The sequence below is a fragment of the Ictidomys tridecemlineatus genome, chromosome X (genome assembly GCF_052094955.1).
Source record: "Ictidomys tridecemlineatus isolate mIctTri1 chromosome X, mIctTri1.hap1, whole genome shotgun sequence".
Lineage (NCBI taxonomy): Eukaryota > Metazoa > Chordata > Mammalia > Rodentia > Sciuridae > Ictidomys > Ictidomys tridecemlineatus.
In genome coordinates this window covers 1867079-1888209 of record NC_135493.1, presented here as the reverse complement: position 1 = coordinate 1888209, position 21131 = coordinate 1867079, and the positions used below count along the sequence as shown (strand labels likewise).

Below are 21131 nucleotides of genomic sequence, written 5' to 3'. Positions count from 1 at the left end.
AAATTTAAAATCTCAATAAATCGGATATAGAAAGAATATACCTCAACATATTATGGCATCATATGCTAGTATCATACTCAATGGGGAAAATAGTGACCTCCAAGGTCAGGAACAAGGCAAGGACATCCACCCTTGCCAGGTCTATTGAACATAATTCTGGAAATTCTACCTAGAGGAATTAAGCAAGAAAAAGAAATACAACTGTTTCCACTTGAGATAACATGATCCTATGTAGATTATGAGGCATTATTTGCAACAGCCAAGATATAGAATCAACCTAAGTGTTCATTAACACATGAATGGATAGAGGAATGTAGCATATATACACAATGGAATACTAGTTAGCCTTAAAAGGGGGGAAACCCTGCCATTTGCAAGAACATGGATGACATTAACTGAATGAAATAAGCCAGGCACAGAAAGACAATACCACACATTCTCACTTACATGTGGAACTGAAAAAAAAGGCAAACTCCTAGAAGTAGAGTAGAATGGTGGTTACTAGGGGCATGGCTTGGAGTGGGTTGGGGAATAAAAAGATAAAGATAAAAGGGGGCAAGTTGAATAAATTCTAGAGATCTATTGGACAGCATGGTGAATACAGTTAATAATAATTTTTAAAGTTGATCTCAGTGCCTCACCCACGCTAGCAAACACCCTACCATTGAGCTACATTCCCAGTCCTTTTTTTATTTTTTATTTTGAGACAGAGTATCACTAAGTTGTTGGAGCTGTCCTCAACTTGCTATACTGTTCTCTCAGCCTCCTTAATCGTTTGGATTACAGATGTGTACCACCACTCCCAGAATGTCAAACATCTTTTCACATGCTTGTCTGCCACTTGCATATCATCTTTGGATATCTACCCAAGTCCCTTACCTGTTCTTTAATCAAATTATTTGAGTTTTTGAGGTTGAGTTGTAGGAGTTCTTTATATATTTAAGATGTTAACCTCTTCTTGGATATATGAGCTGCAAATATCTTATTCTGTACATTACCTTTTCGCTCTCATGTGTCCTTTGACACAGAAAACTTCTTAAATGTGATGTAGCCCCACATATCTGTTTTTGCTTTGGTTAACAATGATTTTGGTACCACATCCAAGAAAGTATTACCAAGTCCAACGTTACAAAGTGTCCCCCTGTTTTCTTCAAGGAATTTCACAGTTTTAGGTCTTACATTTAGGTATTTTATTTTATTTTATCTTTGGTACCAGGAATTGAATCCAGAAATGCTCTACCACTGAGCCGCATTCCCAGTCCCTTTGTGTGCATGTGTATGTATGTATGTATGTATGTATTTTGAGACAGGGTCTCACTAAATTACTGAGAGCCTTGCTAAGTTGCTGAGGCTGACCTTGAATTTGCAATCCTCCTGCCTCAGCCTCCTGAGCCGCTGAGATTAGAGGGGTGCACCACCATACCCAACTCTTCTATTCATTTTTTGGGGGGGTTCATTCACTTTATTATTATTTTTGTATAAAAACCCTATGTCATAGCCACAGCTGGAGCCTGGGTCCTCTGTACAGAGACTCTGGTATGGGTTTTCACAAGATGGTCAGTGAATTCCTGATAAGGAGACTTGGTGAACACAGTCTCTTTCCAGAGATCAGGGGTCAAATAGCTGTATGTCTTGGAGATGGCATCAAAGGTGGCCTTGGCAAAATTGCCCAAGGTGGCAGTGCAGCCCCTGGCAGAAGTGTAGCAGTCATCAATACCAGCCATCATGAGTAGCTTCTTGGGTACAGGAGCTGAGACGATGCCAGTACCTCTGGGGGCAGGGATGAGCCGTACCAGCACAGAACCACAACGTCCTGTCACCTTGCAAGGGACAGTGTGAGGCTTGCCAATCTTGTTCCCCCAATAGCCTCTCCGCACAGGAACGATGGAGAGCTTGGCCAGGATGATGGCCCCTCGGATAGTAGTTGGTACTTCCTTGGAGCATTTTACTCCCGTTCCAATATGACCATTGTAGTCCCCAATAGCTACAAATGCCTTGAATCTGGTCCGCTGGCCAGCACGAGTCTGTTTCTGTACAGGCATGATCTTCAAAACCTCATCCTTGAGTGATGCTCCCAAGAAAAAGTCAATGATCTCAGACTCCTTGATGGGCATAGAGAAGAGATAGATCTCCTCCAGGGACTTGATCTTCATGTCCTTGACCAGGCGGCCCAGCTTGGTGACAGGGATCCACTCCTTGTCTTCGGCCTTGCCTCCACGAGCCCCGCGGCCACAGCCCCGGCCCCCTCCACGGCCTCGACCACGGCCTCGGAGAACTCTGCCGAAGCCTCCGCGGAAGCCGAGGCCACCCATTCCAGGGACCCCGGGACCCTAGGACCTCCCGCTGCACCAGCGTCATCCGCCATTTGGTGTTTTTCCAGAGAAGAGGCTCTTCTATTCATTTTGAGTTAAGTTTTGTCTATAGTGTGAGGTAAGGGTCCAACTTCAGTCTTTTAGATGGAACTATCCAGTTTTTCCAATATCACTTGTAAAAAAAAAAAAAACTGTCTTTTCCCTAATTTGTAGTTGTAAAAATACAGCGAATAATAAGTATTGGGGAGGATGGGGAGAAATTGAAACCTGCATGCCATTGGTGGGTTTGGAAAGTAGTGCAACTGCTATGGAAAACAGTATGGAGCTTCCTCAAAATATCAAAACTAGAACTAGCATATGGTCCAGCAACCCCACTGCTGGGTGCATATCCAAAACAATCAAAAGCAGGAATATTTGCACATCCACGAACATAGCAGCATTATGGTGGAAGGCACTTAAATGTCGGCAGATGATGGATGACAAAATGTGGTCCATAGGTACAACTGAATGTTATCCTTCCTTAAATATACTGTCACATGTTATGACATGGTTGGAACTTGAGGACTTTATACTAAGGGAAAGAAGTCAGACAGAAATTGACAAATATTGTGTGGTTTCACATACATGAAGCACATATAATCATGCGATTCATAAAGACAGAAAGGAAAATAGTGAGGGGAAGGGAAACATGGGAATTATTTAGTAGGTATAGAGTTACATATTTACTGATGAAAAGTCCTGGAGATCTGTTTCACAGCAATGTGAGTTGACTTATTACTGAACCACACAATTCAAAGTGGTGAAGATGGTAATTGTTATGTTATGTGGGTTTTACCACATTAAAAATTTTGACTTGATAAAGAATAGAAAACCTGAACTATCCTATCCCATAATTATTAAAGTAAATTACATCAGGCTGGGTGTGGTGCCGCACACCAGTGATCCCAGCTACTTTGGAAGTTCCAACAGGAGGACTGCAAGTTCAAGGCCAGCCTCAGCAATTTTGCAAGGCCCTTAGCAATTTAATGAGTCCCTAATTCAAATACATAAATAAATAAATAAATAGAAGCAATGCAGATATGGCTCAGTGGTTTAGTGCCCTTGGGTTCAATCCCCAGTATGACAGAAAGAAAAGAAGGAGAAGGAGAAGGAGAAGAAGAGGAGGAAGAAAGAAACTAGATCAGTAGTTTAAAATCTATGGTAGGAAAAATAAAATATTCCTTTTTCATCTCTAATTTTGTTCATTTAAGCCTTCTGTCTCTTTTGGTCTAGTTTGGCTAAAGATTTATCAATTTATCAATCTTTTTATCTTTTTAAAGATGGTTCTTTATTGCATTGATCCTTTGTATTGCTTTTTTATCCTCAATTTTATTAATTCAGCTCTGATTTCTTGTCTTCTACAGGTTTTGGAATTAGCTTGTTTTTGCTTTTTTAGAGCTTTGAGGTATAACAGATTATGTAGATACTCAGTGCTATAAACTTTCCTCAGCCAGATGTGGTGCTGCACACCTGTAATCCCAGCCACTAGAAAGACTGAGGCAGGAAGATCTCAAGTTCAAAGCCAGCCTCAGCCACTTAGCAATACCCTAAGAACTTAGTGAGACCCTGTCACAAAATTAATAAGTAGTTTTTAATTTGGGGAATTAATTAAGCACCCCTGGGTTCAATCCCCAGTGCCAAAAAATGGAAAATTAATTATTATAATTTATCATGTTAACAGATAAGAGGGTGGAAGAGTTTCATAAAGATATCTACCAAAACCCCTGCAAACATCATACTTTTTAAAAAATTCTTTTTTAACTTTATTTTATTTATTTATATGTGGTGCCGAGGATGGAACCCAGGGCCTCGCACATGCTAGGTGAGTGCTTTTACCGCTGAGCCACAACCCCAGCCCTCATCATACTGAATAATAAAACATTGACAATAATTTTTTTGCTTCTATTCAACATTGTATTATATGAGGAAGTAAGACAAGAAAAAGAAATGAAAAGGACTGGAGGAAAAGAAGGAAAATAGTCATTACTCGCAGATGATATGATATGCAAGCAGAAAACCAAGAAGAATCCACAAAGGGAATCCAGACAATTCTTAGAGTTAATAATAGGTTTATAAGGCTATATAATACGAAATAAATATATAATAGTTGCTACTATACAATAGCTGGTATATGGCAACATACAGTCAGAATGTGGATTAAAAGCAGACTGGGCACAGTGGTGCACACCTGTAATTCCAGCTACTTGGGAGGTTGAGTCAGGAGGATGGCAAGTTTGAGGCCAGCTTCGCCAACTTAATGGTGGCCTGTCTTGAAATGAAAGTAAATAAAAAGACTGGGGATGTAGCTCAGTGATAGAACACTCTGGGTTTGATCCCCAGTACGAAAACAAAACAAAACCAAAAATTGAAACAAAAACATTCTAAAAAGCCTAGAATAAGCAAGATGATTTTGAGAGATGAGGAAGGGCAACAAAAGGAGAGAGAACAAGCAAGGAGGAGGAAAGGGAGAAGAAAAAGAAGTGACTCCAAAGTGGGACAATTGTCCCTTTGAGAAAAGATCAAGCTACATGCCTACCTCTCACCATGTACAAACATATTCCTTCTAAATGAATTAAAGCCTGTAATCTCGGTAGCTCAGGAGGCTGAAGCAGGACATACAGCTCAAGGATTGGTATCTAGAATATGGGAAGAATGTCCACAAATTAAGAAGGAAAGCCAGGTATGGTGGCTGAAGTTTGTAATCCCAAGAACTCAGGAGGCTGAAGCAGAAAGATCACAAGTTCAAGGCAGCCTGGGCAATTTAGCAAGACCCTATCTTAGCAAGACCTAAGTTTAAAGATAAAAATTCAAAAAAGGGCTGAGGATGTGACTCAGTAGGAGAGCACCCCTGTTTCTCACCTGCTCCAGCCTGGTGCCTGCAGCAGGCCCCTTCTCTGCACCTGTGGAGGCCAGCAAAGGGTAGCAGTGCCCTGCCCTGTGCCATCAGGCAAAGGGGCGGGCAGGGAGAGGCTGGGCTGCCTGGCAGGGCCCGCCAGGACGAGTTATGCTGGGTGTGATTGCATTGTGGGGAGGGAGGCTGGGACTCTGCTAGGACACACTCCTGGTGCTGCCAGCTGCTCCTCAGTCTGCCGGTGGCTTATACAGGTAGGGAAGAATGTGGCTGGTGTGGGTGGGTGTGGGGTACAGAGGGCTCTGGGCTGAGGGACACCACCTTGAGATATGCTAAGGCTGGGAGAAGCCAGAGTGTGTAGGGCTGGCTAGCTGGGGTCAGACAAAGGCCTTTAAGCAGTAGCCCAGCCAGCAAAGACGCCTCCTGATGCCTGAGGACATGGAGGGTGCTGGAGCTAGGAGGTGGGGGACCAAGGCTGTTGACCCCAAGTGGGAAAGCTGGCGCCAACCCAGGGCACAGCGCAGGGTAAGAAAGGTGCCTTCCTGGCTCCCTGCCCCCACAGCCACCCAACCGGTTCAGCCAGGTGGCAGCAAGCTGCTGCCACTTACTGTGCTGCGCCTTATGAAGGAGGCAGGGACCCCAGTCAAAGCGCACCTGCCCTGCACCATGGGCAGTGAGACTAATGGCCCTGGAGTGCCATTCTGGAGTGACAGGGGAGCCAGCTGTCCCTCCCTTCCCCACCCCATGCATAGAGGATGATTCCCTGGAGGGGAGTGAGCAGTCAGTAGCCAGCTGCCTGTCTGAAGGTCAGGGTTCTCCCTGTGGCAGAGGGCCTCAGCCCCCTCCTGTGGGTCCTTTTTGCGTCAGCCTCCTCTTATGCAGCATCCTCTGCTGGCACTCCCCACCATGCTGTACCTGGCACGACTTTGCCAGGCCTCTGGGGCAGGGCTGAGTGGGGGAGGGGGAGAAGGTCCTCTGCATGGGATGCCTTTGTCAGCGTCTCCTCTGCCCCCAGCCTGAACAAAGGCAGGCATTGAGGACCCAGACTGGCACTTCAGCCAGGCACCAAGGCTACTGAGGCCAAGACTGGCATTTACAGGGGTTCAGTGCCTCTGACTCTGTCATGAGGGCTCTGAAGTCCACCTCATGCCCTTCACAGGGATCCAGGGGAACTCAAGGTGGGGCACCCTGGGCTGGCAGAAAAGTTGTGGGTCAGCTGGGAAGGACTGGCTGGAGGAAACCCTGTCCCTTTGTCCCCAGATTCAAGGGGGTGTCTCCCTGGAGGCGGGGAGTGGTAGGGAGCCCCCTGGCCAGAACAGCCCGGGTGGGGGTAAAAGCACCAGATAGTGGGTCCCTGGCCTGGCCCTCTGGACAGAGGGGGCATTGTTGGGGTGGAGGCAGGGCTGCCTTAGCTCGGCCACTATTGACAAAGCTGCCAGCTGTGGTGGAGCCCGGTCGCCAGGCCCTTGGTCCCCCCCATCCCCCGCCTCTTTCCTTCCCCAGGGCCGGCATGAATGGGGCTGAGCCTCAACTGTCTCCCTCCCACTCAGGACAATGCCCTCCACATCCATCTTGTGCCCATCATCAATGCCTCAGGGCAGCTGAACTGAAGAGATGTGGCACGCTGCTCAGGAGACCCCACTGCTTCGCTCCTTGCTGGTGGTAAGTACCTGGGCCCCACATCCCCAAAGATGTCCCTGAAGGCACAGGGTGAGATAAAATAGCCCAGGTCAGGGCTCAGGACACAGGGAAGCTTCGGCCTGGGGCTCGAATGTCCTGTGTCTCCTCCACACGCCAGACGTTACCGCAGATACACCCAGGATCTAAAGGAAATGTCTGTCCCTTTCCGCCTGTATTCCTGAGATAAGGGACTCCAGGGCCTTCCTGAGGCTTGACCCTGGGCCTGAGTGGCATTGGGTGGCTCCTGGCTGGCATGTGCCCACATGTCCAGCCATGCAGACCCCAGTTCAATTCAGGGTCTACTGGCAGCTCCTGGCCCCTTCCCAGGGGTCTGCTTGGCGTGGCTAGTCTGCTGGAGGCTGCTGGGCACTGGCTGCTGCCAAAAGCTCGTGGGCATGAGCTTCACTCGGTGCCTCCTTTGGAGGATTGGGGCACCACCCTTGCCCTCAGGGGCTCAGACTCAGGGTCCCTTCCAGGCAAACTGTGAGGTACCTTGGGTAAGGCTCCCCTCCCTCTCCCTCCACCCCTTCAGTCCAGCTGTCTTTCTGCCTCGCCTTCTCACTGGGGCTGTCTTCCTCATCGACACTCCCACACTGAGGACCCTTCTGCTGTCAGGCCGCAAAGACCCTGACTGCAGGGGCAGGCCTCCGTCCAGCCCTCCATCCTGTGTTGCCTCTTCCTGACTCTGGTGACCCTGCACCTTCCTGGATGGCTTGAAGCTTTCCTCTACCCCTGCTCTGACTGCCCTGAGGTGGTCTAACGTCCTCTGTGGTACAGCTCTGCATGGGGCAGGTGGGCCGTGTCTGGCCATGTTTTAGCAGGTGGCTGCCTGGCTTCCTCCATCTTTCCTGGCTCGCTCTCTCCCAGCTAATGAGGGACTCCCTATTCCTTGTACCATGGGTATCTCCCTTGGTCATGTGGTGACACTGCTCTTGTCCCTGTGCCAACTCTCTTGTCTGGATGGCTGGTGCAGGGTCACCCTGCTATGTGGCTTCCACCCGTCTTCCTTCTCTCATGCTCCTCCCCTCTTTTCCCCTCCACCCTCTGTCACTCAGAGTCCCTCTGGTCATGCTCTTGTGGCTTCTCAGGATGTGCCCCCAGTCTACAGTGTAGATGAATATAAAGTAGAAGACGAAAGAATTCTTCCCTTGCCTGTGCGCATGTGCACGTGCATGCATGTGCCCCCGCCCCCGCCCCAGTCTTTTTCTCCAGCTCTTGGACACTTCCTTTGTCCCTCTTTCTGTCCTCTCTCTGGCTCCTTTCTCTGTGCCCCCTCTGTCTGTCTTTCTTTCTCCTCTCCCTTCTCTACCTTTCTATCTCTGTTGTCCCTTTCTGCCTCCTGGCTGCTCCCAGGCTTGTGAACCTCTCTCTAGTTTCCACCCTGCCTTCCTCTCTGGTCCCATCTCTGCCTCATCTCCTCCTTCCCCTTCTGCCCTGGCTTTTGCCTGTTGTGGAGTGGGGTATCAGGGACTCCCTCCCACCAGCTCTCATATTGCCTTGCTCTCCCCCAGGTTCCTGGAATGGCTGCCTGGCCTTCCTACTACCTCCATCTCCTGCTGCTGCTACTGTCCCCAACACCACGGCCCTTGACAGGGGCCCATCACTTCTCTGCACCCAACACCACCTTCAACCACCTGGCACTGGCACCTGGCCAGGGCTCGCTCTATGTGGGCGCAGTGAACCGCCTCTTCCAGCTCAGCCTAGAACTGCAGCTTGAGGCTGTGGCTGTCACAGGCCCTGTCATCGACAGTCCTGACTGCGTGCCTTTCCGTGACCCAGCTGAGTGTCCGCAGGCCCGGCTTACTGATAATGCCAACCAGCTCTTGTTGGTGAGCAGCAGGGCCCAGGAGTTGGTGGCCTGTGGGCAGGTGAGGCAGGGTGTATGTGAGAAGCGGCGCCTTGGGGATGTAACCGAGGTGCTGTACCAGGCTGAGGACCCCGGTGATGGGCAATTTGTGGCTGCCAATACTCCAGGAGTGGCCACAGTGGGCCTGGTGGTGCCCTTGCCAGGCCGGGACCTTCTGCTGGTGGCTAGAGGCCTGGCAGGCAAACTGTCGGCCGGGGTGCCACCTTTGACAGTACGCCAGCTGGCTGGGCCACAGCCCTTCTCCAGTGAGGGCCTGGGCCGCCTGGTGGTGGGTGACTTTTCTGACTACAACAACAGCTACGTGGGGGCCTTTGCTGACACCCACTCTGCCTACTTCATCTTCCGCCGCCGTGGGGCCCGAGCCCAGGCCGAGTACCGCTCCTATGTGGCCCGCATCTGCCTGGGGGATGCCAACCTTTACTCCTACGTGGAAGTGCCCCTTGCATGCCGGGGCCAGGGCCTCATTCAGGCTGCCTTCCTCGCCCCGGACACCTTGTTAGGGGCATTTGCCACAGGCTCAAGGGGGGCCCAGGCGGCCTTGTGTGCCTTTCCCCTGGCTGAGCTGGATGGGAGCATGGAGCAGGCCCGGCGACTTTGCTATACGGCAAGTGGTCAAGGACCCAGCGGCATGGAGGAAGCCACCGTGGAGTATGGTGTCACATCTCGCTGTGTCACCCTGCCTGCTGTGAGTGGCCAGGGCCTGGCCCCAAATTCTGACAGAATGTCCTGCCTTCTTCCTCTGCACCTTGCTTGCTTGTCTACCAGGCAGCCCTCCTTCCATGACATGGGGCCGGGTGTCTCCAGTGAGAAGCAGCTGGCTGACCTCTTGGCAAGGGGATGTCAACAGAGGGAGGGGTGTGGCTCTGTGGGGCAAGCTTGTCATGTCATTGGGCTTGGTGACTCAGCCTTCCAGCCCCCCAGCCCTGGTCACTCTGTCCCCAGGTCTCTCCCAGCTCCCCTCACTGGCTGCCTGGGCATCGTATGCTGACTGTCTTTCTGGGCCTCTCCTTGGAGCTGATTTCCACTCCTTACTTGTCTAGGACTCCCCTGAGTCATACCCCTGTGGCGATGAGCACACCCCCAGCCCCATTGCTGGCCGCCAGCCCCTGGAGGCGCAACCTCTGCTACAGCTCGGACATCCCATCAGCGCTATAGCAGCCCTCCAGGCAGATGGGCATATGATAGCCTTCCTGGGGGACACCCAAGGCCAGCTACATAAGGTGAGAGCCTGACCAAGGGGGTGCCCTAGTGCAGCCCACACACTGCCAGGCTGGGTCCAGCCTTGTGGCCTGTCTGGGAGCCTCTTCTGCCAATGGCTCAGGGAAACCTCCAGAACCCTCCACCTCTGAGTCTTTATGTTCCTGAAATGGAGTCCCTGCTGGGAGGAGAGCATGTACCCCGAACAGTGAACATATGGCCATCTGGAGAGCTGATGGCCCAGCCCTGTCTTTGTGCCCCTGCCCAGGTCTTTCTCAACAGCTCCCAAGGCCAGGTGTATCACTCCCAGCAAGTGGGGCCTCCTGGCTCACCCATCAGTCCAGACCTGCTGGTGGACAGCAATGGTGGCCACCTCTATGTCCTGACCGCCCAACAGGTGAGGGCTGTCGCAAGATCTGGGGCCAGGTCCACATGGCCCATGTCTCCACAACCACCATTTTTCTCCCTCACTGCTCATCTAGGTTAACAAGGTACCCGTGGCAGCCTGCCCTCAGTTCCCCAATTGCACCAGCTGCCTCCAGGCCCGGGACCCTCTATGTGGCTGGTGCATTCTACAGGGCAGGTGAGTGTGGTCATGTGCCCTGGCTTGTACCAACATGTACAAGCAGAGTAGCTCTAGGTGTGCCAAGAGTCCAGCCCTACTTGCTCAAGTACCAACCCTGGCTGTTGCTGAGTTCCTCAATTCTGCCCCATCCCACCAAGCTATGAATCTCCATGGCATTGGCTGCCTGACATTGCCTAACCTATCCACTTCTCACTTCTAGCAGCCCCACCCTGGGTCCAGGCATCTGCCACCACTCCCAGGACCCCTGCCCAGCTGATGGTGTCCCCTGACCCACTTCAAGTCCCCCCCCAGCCCAAGTTCACACAGCAACCCAGCAGCAGGTCCCTCTCTCACAGTCAAGAGCCAAAGCTTGACAGGTGTGGTGGTGCACATGCCTCTAATCCCAGCCGCTCAGGAGGCTGAGGCAGGAAGATTGTGAGCTCAAAGCCTGCCTCAGCAAAAGTAAGGCACAAAGCAACTCAGTGAGACCCTGTATCTAAATTTAAAAAAAGTGGGGGATGTGGCTCAGTGGTTAAGCGCCCCTGAGTTCAATCCCCACCCCACCCCCAAAAAAGCTAAAGCCCGCGCCTTGGCTGTGAAACCTCCAAGGCTGGCCCAGTCCTCTCAGCACTGTCCCCTCACTACCCCTGCTCACAATGCTCCAGCTGGGCCAGCCTCCCAATCCCCCAGGGAGCCTGAAACCCACACAACGAGATGATGGGCCCCTGCCCGGCAGGTGCACCCGGAAAAGCCAGTGCAGGAGGGCAGCCCAGCCGAACCAGTGGCTATGGAGCTACGAGGAGGACAGCCACTGCCTCCACATCCAGAGCCTGCTGCCAGCCCACCACCCACGCCAGGAGCAGGGCCAGGTAAAGCTCTCACCAACTGCCACTGCCTGTGTGTAGGGGGTGCCCCTGGCTGCCTCCCAGCAGCCTCTGTTCCTGCCCTCAAGAGCATATCTTACCTGCTTACCACTCTCCCCTTGCCAGCTGCATTGCCCCGTTTCCCTCTCATGTGTTCCAGGTCACATTGTCTGTCCCCCGGCTGCCCATGCTGGCTGTGGATGAATATTTCCATTGTGCTTTTGGGGACTATGATAGCTTGGCTCATGTGGAAGGGCCCCATGTGGCCTGTGTCACCCCTCCCCAAGACCAGGTGCCTCTTAACCCTCCAGGCACAGGTAAGGGGGCCCCTGGGTAGGGGACCAGTGGGAACTGAAGGGGACAGGAGCCGTGTGCCCTGCTCTACCACCACTATCCCTCTAGACCACATCACCTTGCCCTTGGCCCTGATGTTTGAAGATGTGGCCGTGGCTGCCACCAACTTCTCCTTCTACGACTGCAGTGCTGTCCAGGCCTTGGAGGTGGCTGCCCCGTGAGTTCCTTGGCCTGGCTCCTGCTGGGTAGGGGTGGCACCCTGAGATGGAACCCAGCCTGAGCAGACCCCTGTCCCTGCAGGTGTCATGCCTGTGTGAGCAGCCTTTGGCGGTGCCACTGGTGCCCCCAGAGCAGCCACTGTGTACACGGGGAACAGTGCCCAGAGGGTGAGAGGACAGTCTACAGTGCCCAGGAGGTGGGTGTACCCAACCAGGGCTCCCTTCACATATTCAGCTCCCTATGACCACCCCTGCGGGCACTGCAAACAGAGGCAGAGCTGCCCAGGGGTGGGCTCCTGCAGCTCTGAAGGACTGAGGGTTCTCCTTTCCCCAGATGGACATCCAGGGGCATGGACCGGAGGCTTGCCCCCAGGTGGTAGGGCTGGCAGGTCCCCACTTGGTACCTGTGGGCTGGGAGAGCCATTTGGCCCTGCACGTGCAGAACCTTCAGTATTTCCGAGTAAGTTGTCAGGTGGGCAGGGGCTGGAGACTATGGGGGGTTATGACACTGTCCAGGGGGCTGACAGCATGCCCCCCAGGGCCTATCTGCCACCTACCACTGCTGGCTGGAGCTGCCTGGAACACTGCAGAGGCTGCCGGCCTCCCTGGAGGAGACAGCTGCAGACACTGGCCTCATTCACTGCCAGGCCCAGCAGGTGGGTGGCTCCCCCCAGCCTCACCTATTGCTGGGCACCTTCTGCAGCCCTCTTGCCCACCCCCCGGTTTCCCAAGTCCTTCTTCATCCTGTTGTCACTCAAAACAGTCTGTTCTGTGCCAGACCCTGAGCATGTGGCAGGAACATAGTGCTTGTAGTCTGTCCCTGAGCACCCTGATGGGAAAGGCAGGGAACAGGCTCACCCATTCTAGGGAGTACCCTAGGGGAGGTGGGAGGTAGGGTTGCCCCAAGTGGGGGTCAACTCTGACCCTGCACTCCACCCACAGTTCCACCCCTCCATGTCCCAGCGGGAGCTCCCAGTGCCCATCTACGTCACTAGGGGCGAGGTCCAGCGGCTGGACAATGCCCATGCTCTTCATGGTGAGCTCGGGGGTACCAGGGCAGGAGGGGGCGGGGGATGCAGCACAACAGTGCTACCTCAGCGCATGCCTGGCCTTTCCTAGTGATCCTGTATGACTGTGCTGTGGGCCACCCTGACTGTAGCCACTGCCAGGCAGCCAATGGGAGCCTGGGCTGCCTGTGGTGTGGTGATGGTCAGCCTACTTGTCGTTATGGGCCCCTGTGCCCACCAGGAGCTGTGGAGCTACTGTGTCCCATGCCTAGCATTTATATGGTGAGCCACTCTCCATCAGGGCCCTTGCTCACCACCCTCCTCCATGACCCAGTCTCCCACTTCTCCCCTGCCCCTCACTGTCCTACCTCCCCTCAGTTCAGATTGACTGCCTCAGGCCCCCAATCCCTAACAGCCGGGCCTAGCCACAGTCCAGCTGGTTGGCTGGGCACCCGTGCTGCAGAGTGAGCTGTGAGATTGGAGTGCCCCATCTGCCATCCTTCCCTGATATAGATTGAGCCTCTGACTGGCCCCACAGAGGGTGGCTTGGCCCTCACCATTCTGGGCTCCAACCTGGGTCGGGCCTTTGCTGATGTGCAAGATGCTGTGAGTGTGGCCGGCCAGCCCTGCAGCCCCGACCCCGCTCTCTACCGTACCTCTACCCGGTGAGGCGCCTGGCAGGCAGAAGTGGGTGGGGAGGCCGCCCAGGGTAGGCCCTCAGAAACCAGCCACCCAGAGAGAAGGGAGGCTTGCCATCAAGAAATGGGGGTCCTGGGTATGTGTGCAAAAGGAAAGCAAGTGGGTGAGGGAGAGTGGGCAGGAGGGGGCTCCAGGAGGTGGCTGGCAGTTGCCCAAGGCTCTGCAGGGGGCACTGAGGCACTACTGGACCTTGCTCATCAGGATTGTGTGTGTGACATCTCCTGCCCCTAATGGCACCACTGGGCCGGTCCAAGTGGCCATTAAGAGTCGGTCACCAGGCATCTCAATCCAGCACTTCACCTACCAGGTCAGTGTCTACCTCAGAGTGGTGTAATGTAGGAGACAGTGGGAAGGGCGACCAGACAGCTAGGTGGGGACATCAAACTGGATTCAAGGGTCGCAAGAAGCACTGCTGTGTGTTCAGAAGGGAAAGTACATGATCTCAGTGGAGAGGAAGCTGGGGACAGTGGCAAGAGAGCAAGGACATAGCCATTGGCAGCTGTCCAGGAGGGCACTGGGCTTTTGGAGCAAGTGTGGTGGACAGCTGGGCCAGAGTTGACATAGAGCTATCAGAACTTGTGGGCCTGGCTCCCTGCAGGAGCACAGGACAGAGGACTGTGGGGACACCTTCAGGTGCTAGCCTGAACTCTGGGCATCTAGGAGGGCATTTCTGGGTCAGGTATCCCAGAATGCTAACAGTAGGAGGCAGGGGTGGGTAAGGACCAGGAGTTATGCTTGGCACACAAAGCACCTCGAGAAGGCAATTGGATCTTGAGGTTTAACTCAGGATGCAAGTTAGTCCCAAGGGGAAATACTGATGGTGAAGAGAGACTTGGGGCAGCAGCAGATTGAAGGAAAGCTGGAAAATGAGGAGCTACAGAAGCTAGAACTGTGCTTATGAAAGGAGGGCATGGTTAGCTGTAGCCCCTGACACTTGAGAAACCAAGAATTGGGCCTGTACCACAAAGCCCTAGGACCTCAGGGATGGGCACCAGGAAAGGAAGCACCAGGCCAGACTGCCATGCCTACTGCAGTCTTCTCTGTTCCCCAGGATCCTGTCCTGCTGAGCCTGAGTCCGCGGTGGGGCCCTCAAGCAGGGGGCACCCAGCTCACCATCCATGGGCAGCACCTCCAGACAGGAGGCAACATCACCGCCTTTGTGGGTGGCCAACCCTGTCCTATGTAAGTATCTACCCTGCTGCCCACCAGGTCTAGAGGTTGCTTGCCTCCTGGCCCAGGTCTGGCTGCTGCCAAGTGGGGATATGCCCTGTGGGTGTCCCCTCCTATATAGTGGGGGCAGTGGATTCAAGGCCACCATCAAATTCTAAGAGAAGTAGTACTATTTTTGCCTCGGTGGTCTCTGAAAAGTGGGCCTATCACTGGGAGCTGGGGCAGGGCTGGGGATGAAAGGTAACAGTGAGAGCCCAAGATAACAATTCCTCCTGCACTCCCTGCAGCCAGGAGCCAGTGTGTCCTAAGACCATTGTGTGCCGCACCATGCCCCAGGCCACACCAGGAGAAGCAATGGTCCTTGTGGTCTTTGGCCATGCTGAGCGCAAACTACTCAGCAGCCCCTTCCGCTACACTGCCAACCCCCAGCTTGTGGCAGCAGAGCCCAGTGTCAGCTTCCGGGGGTGAGGAGCCTGGCTAGCCCATGGAGCAGCTGTGGACTGAGCCACAGGGGAGCTGGGGAGCTGGGGCTGTGCAGGGCTACCCACCAACCTCCCACTCCTCTGACTTCCATCTTGGCCCAGGGGCGGGCGGCTGATCCATGTCCGGGGCACAGGCCTGGATGTGGTGTGGCAGCCCCTGCTGTCCGTGTGGCTGGAGGCCGAAGCAGAGGTAAAGGCTTTGGGGGCTCAGCCCCAGGACCTGAACCCAAGGAGGAGCTGTGAAGCCCCTGCTGCAGAACCCCAGACTTGTATCCAGCTTGGGGGAGGCTTGCTACAGGTGAGCCCCTCCACACCAGCTGGTGACAGGGCTGTCCCCAGGCCTGCTTGGGGGCTGCGGGGGCAGGGCCAAACAGTATGTCTATAGGAATGAAAAAGGGAACCCTAACTGACCCTCCTGTGTTCCCGGTCCTAACTGCCGCGCAGTGTTCCACCATCTGCTCTGTCAACTCGTCCGGCCTCCTCCTGTGCCGTAGCCCTGCTGTACCAGATGGGGCCCACCCAAAGCGGGTATTCTTCACCCTGGACAATGTGCAGGTGGACTTTGCTAGTGCCAGTGGGGGCCAGAGCTTTCTGTACCAGCCCAACCCCCGCCTGGCCCCACTCAGCCGTGAGGGACTCGCCCGCCCCTATCGCCTCAAGCCGGGTCACATCCTGGATGTGGAGGTGAGCGTCTCCCAGCTGTGCATTCCCAGGGCGCTCAGGGCCCCCAGTACAAGCAGCCAGCTCAAGTTCCTGGCATGTGTCCCAGGGCGAGGGCCTCAACCTGGGAATCAGCAAAGAGGAGGTACGTGTGCACATTGGCGATGGTGAGTGCCTGGTGAAGACGCTCACGCTCACCCACCTGTACTGTGAGCCACCCCCACACGCCCCTCAGCCCACCAACAGCTCCAGTGCCCTGCCGCAGTTTGTGGTGAGTATGCGCCCCAGGCAGGTGGGCTGCAGGCTGCAGACCCATGCTCAGGAGCCCTGCCCCCACACCCTCAGGTACAGATGGGCAACGTGCGCCTGGCCCTGGGCCCCGTCCAGTATGAAGCGGAGCCCACCATGTCTACCTTCCCTGTGGAGGCCCAGGTGGGCCTGGGCATGGGTGCTGCCGTGCTGATTGCCGCTGTGCTCCTCCTCACCCTCATGTACAGGTGAGGAGGGCTCTCCCCCTGTACAAACCTGCACAAACTTCCCTCTTCATTGCTGGCAAGGATGCCCTGTGGCAGGACCTGGGTAGATGGCTATCCTGGCCTAGGGCAGTGGTTGACACATGGCCCTTGGCTGCAGGCACAAGAGCAAGCAGGCCCTGCGGGACTACCAGAAGGTGCTGGTACAGCTGGAGAACCTGGAGACAGGTGTGGGTGACCAGTGCCGCAAGGAGTTCACAGGTGTGTGGGGGCAGGGAAGGGGGGCAGAGGGCCCACTGGGCCTGAGCCCACATCTTGGTGGCTTCTGGCCTACAGACCTGATGACTGAGATGACAGACCTCAGCAGCGACCTTGAGGCCAGCGGGATCCCCTTCCTGGACTACCACACATTCGCTGAGCGCGCCTTCTTTCCTGGCCATGGTGGCTGCCCACTGCTTCCAGAACTCGAGGGGCTTGAGGAAGAAGGCCGCCGTGCCACTGTTCGCCAGGGCCTCACGCAGCTCTCCAACCTTCTCAACAGCAAACTCTTCCTCCTCACAGTGAGGGCCTCGTGGGTGCTTGGGGGCAGGCAGGGAAGAAGGCCTCTATGGGCAAAGAGGTGGGGCTGGGGACAGGCCAGGCCAGGCTGGGAGAGGGGTGTGAGCACAGAAGTGGAGGAATGCATGGGGCTTCCCAGAGTGAACACCAGCTTCCTGTGTAGCTCATCCGCACCCTGGAGGAGCAGCCTGGCTTCTCCCAGAGGGATCGCTGCCACGTAGCTTCGCTCCTGTCCCTGGTGCTGCATGGCAAGCTTGAATACTTGACCGACATCATGAGGACTCTGCTTGGTGACCTGGCGGCTCATTATGTACACAAGAATCCCAAGCTCATGCTACGCAGGTGGGTCTTGACCTGGGCATAGTGGCAGGGACAGGAGCTCACTAGTGATCTGTCCCTACCCTGGGCAGGCTCTGCCCTGGGGTGGTGGAGCCGGGAGGAGTTGAGGGACATTCTCATAGGAGTCCTGGGGCTTTCTCCCCACAGGACAGAGACCATGGTGGAGAAGCTGCTCACCAACTGGCTGTCCATCTGTCTCTATGCCTTCCTGAGGGTGAGGGTCACTGTGCAACCTGCCCCCAGCCCGATGGCACTCTCCTGCCCCCCAGCTCTTGGGGATGCTGCCTGCCTATAGCCTCTCTGACCAGTGCCCAACTTTCCCCAGGGGCCTTGTGCAGGACTCAGGATGGGCCATCAAATGAGGGTCATGAGAGCTATCTCCCTGTCCTGTGGGCCTACTGTGAGGCCCAGCCAGAGGGAGTTCTGGAAAGGGGAAGACTCAAACCCCTTCCAGGGCCAGATTAGAGGCAGAGGCGAAAAGGGCTCGGGTCCCCAGTGCAGCGACCTGTCCATCTATCCTTGTTCTGGGGTGCTGATGACCCCTTTTATTCCTGCTATGTCCTCTGCTGGGCATCACTGAGCATCCTGGTCCTGTGGCCAATGCTGGTCCACCTTGATGGTTGCAGGAAGTGGCTGGTGAGCCACTGTACATGCTCTTCCGCGCTATCCAGTACCAGGTGGACAAGGGCCCTGTGGATGCTGTGACAGGCAAGGCGAAACGGACCCTGAATGACAGCCACCTGTTGCGGGAGGATGTGGAATTCCGGCCCTTGACACTGATGGTGCTTGTGGGCCCTGGGGCTGGCGCGGCAGTAGGGAGCAGCGAGATGCAGCGTTTGCCAGCCCGGGTGCTTGACACAGACACCATCACCCAAGTCAAGGAGAAGGTGTTGGACCAAGTCTACAAAGGCACCCCCTTTTCCCAGAGGCCCTCAGTGCATGCCCTAGACCTTGGTGAGAGAGACAGCCCCACCTCCCCCATCCCTACTGCCTCCACCACATGTAGCCACTCAGCTCTGCCTTACTACAGATGGGAAACATGTTGTGGCTGATGGGCTTCCCTGGGTCTCCCCAGAGTGGCGCTCAGGCCTGGCTGGTCACCTAACCCTGTCAGACGAGGACTTGACCTCAGTGACTCAGAACCACTGGAAGAGACTCAATACTCTTCAGCATTACAAGGTGCTGGGTGGGCAGGGGCAGGGCAAGTTGGTTGGGAGTAGGGGACAGGTCCCTGCCTTAGGAATCAGATGGCAGTAAAGGGACCGAACTCTGCTTCCCTGTTCCCCACCAGGTCCCAGATGGAGCAACAGTGGGGCTCATCCCTCAGCTGCACAATGGTGGCGCTGTTTCCCAGAGCCTGGCTCAGAATTGCCCCTCAGGAGAAAGTGAGTTCCTCAGGCCCAGACACACCTATCTGCCCCAGAAGCACCAGGGGACTGGAGTCCACACTAGGTTCACAGAGCCCAAAGCTGGGCAGGAAGGAGTCCTGGTCATGTCAGCTCCCTTGCAGGCAAGCCAAAGCTCGAGGTTGAGCCAAGGCCTGGAGGTTCTAGAGCCATAAGGTGTCAGGCTGAGCACGGGGCACCTCCCAGGCCACTGTGCAGGATGGGGGAAGGGGCATGGGACTGAGGCCAGGTTCCCATGCCCTTAGACATTCCCATGCTGGAGGATGGTGACGATGGCGGGGTGCGCCTCTGGCACCTAGTGAAGGCCACCGAGGAGCCAGAAGGGGCCAAGGCACGGCGTAGCAGCCTCCGAGAACGGGAACGGGAACGGGCCCGGGCCAAGGCCATCCCAGAAATCTACCTCACCCGCCTGCTGTCCATGAAGGTTAGTGTAGCCAGGGGAGCCAGGCCATAGGGGAAGCTTAGGAGCAGGAATGGTCCTAGAAAGGCAGAAGGGCCCTCTTGTCCTGCTTACAGGGTACACTGCAGAAGTTTGTGGATGACACCTTCCAAGCCATTCTCAGCGTGAACCGGCCTGTGCCCATTGCTGTCAAGTACCTGTTTGACTTCCTGGATGAGCTGGCAGAAAAGCATGGCATTGAGGACCCAGAGACCCTGCACATCTGGAAGACAAACAGGTGCCTTTCCTGTCGACCCCCTACTTATTGCTACTGATCCATTGAATCCCAGAGGAACAAGGACATTCCCAGAACAGGACAGCAGGTTCAAGACAGGAACCCAGCCAGATTTTAAACAACCCCTCACCCCCCAGCATGGACTCACAGGAAGGTCACCTGGGCCATGAGGACAGCTCCTAGAGAAGAGCAAGGCTGGGGTCCCTGGTTGCCTGCATGGATGGCTCCAGTGACATCTGCATGGAAAGGGTGGGCTGTAGTGCATGGAGGAGGAGGCCACAGTGACCCGGTCTCATCCCCACACCTGGCCTGTGTCTCCAGCCTCCTGCTGCGGTTCTGGGTGAATGCCTTGAAGAACCCACAACTGCTCTTTGACGTGCGGGTGTCGGACAACGTGGATGCCATCCTGGCCGTCATTGCACAGACTTTCATCGACTCCTGTACCCTCTCGGAGCATAAAGTGGGCCGGGTGAGGTTGCAGTAGCCAGCGCCAGCTGGCAGGGACTGCAGAGGAAAACCCTTTGGGGGAAGCCACGGTGCCCTGTGCAGAGCCTGAGCCGGGTGGAATGGAGCAGTGAGCCCTGTCCAGAGGCAGGGGTGCTGTTGGGTCCCCAAGCCTGCTCACTCCTAGCCCTTCCTCTGTCTTGAAAAGGATTCCCCAGTGAACAAACTGCTCTATGCCCGGGAGATCCCTCGCTATAAGCAGATGGTGGAGAAGTAAGTGTCGAAGCCGTTACAGCTGGGGGGAGGCACAGGAAGGTGCCCGTCCCTAACTCTGTGCGCTTCTTCAGATACTATGCAGACATTCGCCAGAGCCCTCCGGTGAGCTACCAGGAGATGAACTCTGCTCTGGCTGAGCTTTCTGGGGTGAGGCATGGCCCAGGGGCACTGCCCTCCATATCTTGGGGGATTCATTGGCAGAGCAAGGGGAGAGCCTTGGGGCTTGAGACCAGGGCTGAGGCCTTACTGCCCGCTACATGCTGTCCCCAGAACTACACCTCCGTTTCCCACTGTCTCGAGGCTCTACAGGAACTCTACAACCACATCCACAGGTATTATGACCAGGTGAGGCCCAGAACACTATGGAGGGGAGGAGGCAAGTACCTGGAATGAAGTGAAACCAAGACAGAGGCTCACAGAATGCCCCTGGGGGTGGCTTAATCCAGGCAGAGGGAAGGAAGGGGTGCCAGCCTTGGCTGGAAGGGCCCAGGTTGAGTCATGGGCTTGACTTGCCTCTGGATTTCCCGGGAGGCCCCAGCAGTGTTTCCTGAACTTCTAGGCAGCCCCGGGGTCAATGATCACAGGGGTGGGGCCTCAGGTGGATACCCTCCTCTGCCCTGGCAGATCATCAGTGCCCTGGAGGAGGACCCGGTGGGCCAGAAGATGCAGCTAGCCTGCCGCCTGCAGCAGGTTGCTGCCCTGGTGGAAAACAAAGTGACTGACCTGTGAGCTTAGAGAACACATCACCACAGTACCTTATGGTCCCTGAACCGAGCCATTGACTGAGGAGGGCCTGCAGAACTTAGGTGGTGTTGAGTGCCCACTGCCTCACCACAGGGCTTATTTCTAATTTATAGCAATCCCTACCCCTTCTCCAACTGTATTTATTTGCTTACTGGAGAATCTGGAAATAAAACAGAAATACGTCTTTAAAAAAAAAAAAAAAGTCTAATCCCCAGCAGTGGCTGCAAGAGTCAACTTCATGCTCCTTGGGCTGGTACCCCCATGGCCCCATAGCTGTGAGTGCTACCCAAGGGGAAAGAAGTTATTAGGCCTT

General features: G+C 55.0%; 1 protein-coding gene and 1 pseudogene across 10 annotated transcripts; one reads left to right on the top strand and one right to left on the bottom strand.

Annotated features, from left to right (window-relative positions):
* Positions 1–1457: 1457 nt before the first annotated feature.
* Positions 1458–2380, bottom strand: LOC101966390 (small ribosomal subunit protein uS5 pseudogene; annotated as a pseudogene).
* On the top strand, positions 2295–21032 carry Plxnb3 (plexin B3). Of its 10 annotated transcripts, none has more exons than XM_078034060.1 (36): positions 2295–4173; positions 6753–6864; positions 8394–9434; positions 9790–9969; positions 10215–10343; positions 10429–10529; positions 11248–11380; positions 11535–11691; positions 11777–11885; positions 11969–12083; positions 12221–12346; positions 12426–12542; positions 12829–12922; positions 13006–13175; positions 13407–13558; positions 13794–13899; positions 14644–14774; positions 15050–15226; positions 15347–15542; positions 15689–15928; positions 16014–16175; positions 16250–16401; positions 16538–16638; positions 16714–16937; positions 17099–17277; positions 17422–17488; positions 17901–18228; positions 18350–18453; positions 18566–18659; positions 18926–19104; positions 19197–19357; positions 19676–19823; positions 20007–20071; positions 20146–20221; positions 20345–20419; positions 20699–21032. In XM_078034060.1, the coding sequence occupies exons 2-36, from the start codon at positions 6817–6819 to the stop codon at positions 20801–20803; spliced, it is 5742 nt and encodes a 1913-aa protein (XP_077890186.1). In that variant the 5' UTR covers positions 2295–4173; positions 6753–6816; the 3' UTR covers positions 20804–21032. The 10 variants fall into 10 exon arrangements, with proteins under 10 accessions (XP_077890186.1, XP_040142918.1, XP_021576097.1 ...); XM_040286984.2 differs by having other exon boundaries at positions 6706–6864; XM_021720422.3 differs by lacking the exon at positions 2295–4173 and adding an exon at positions 5183–5456.
* The last annotated feature ends 99 nt before the right edge of the window (positions 21033–21131 follow it).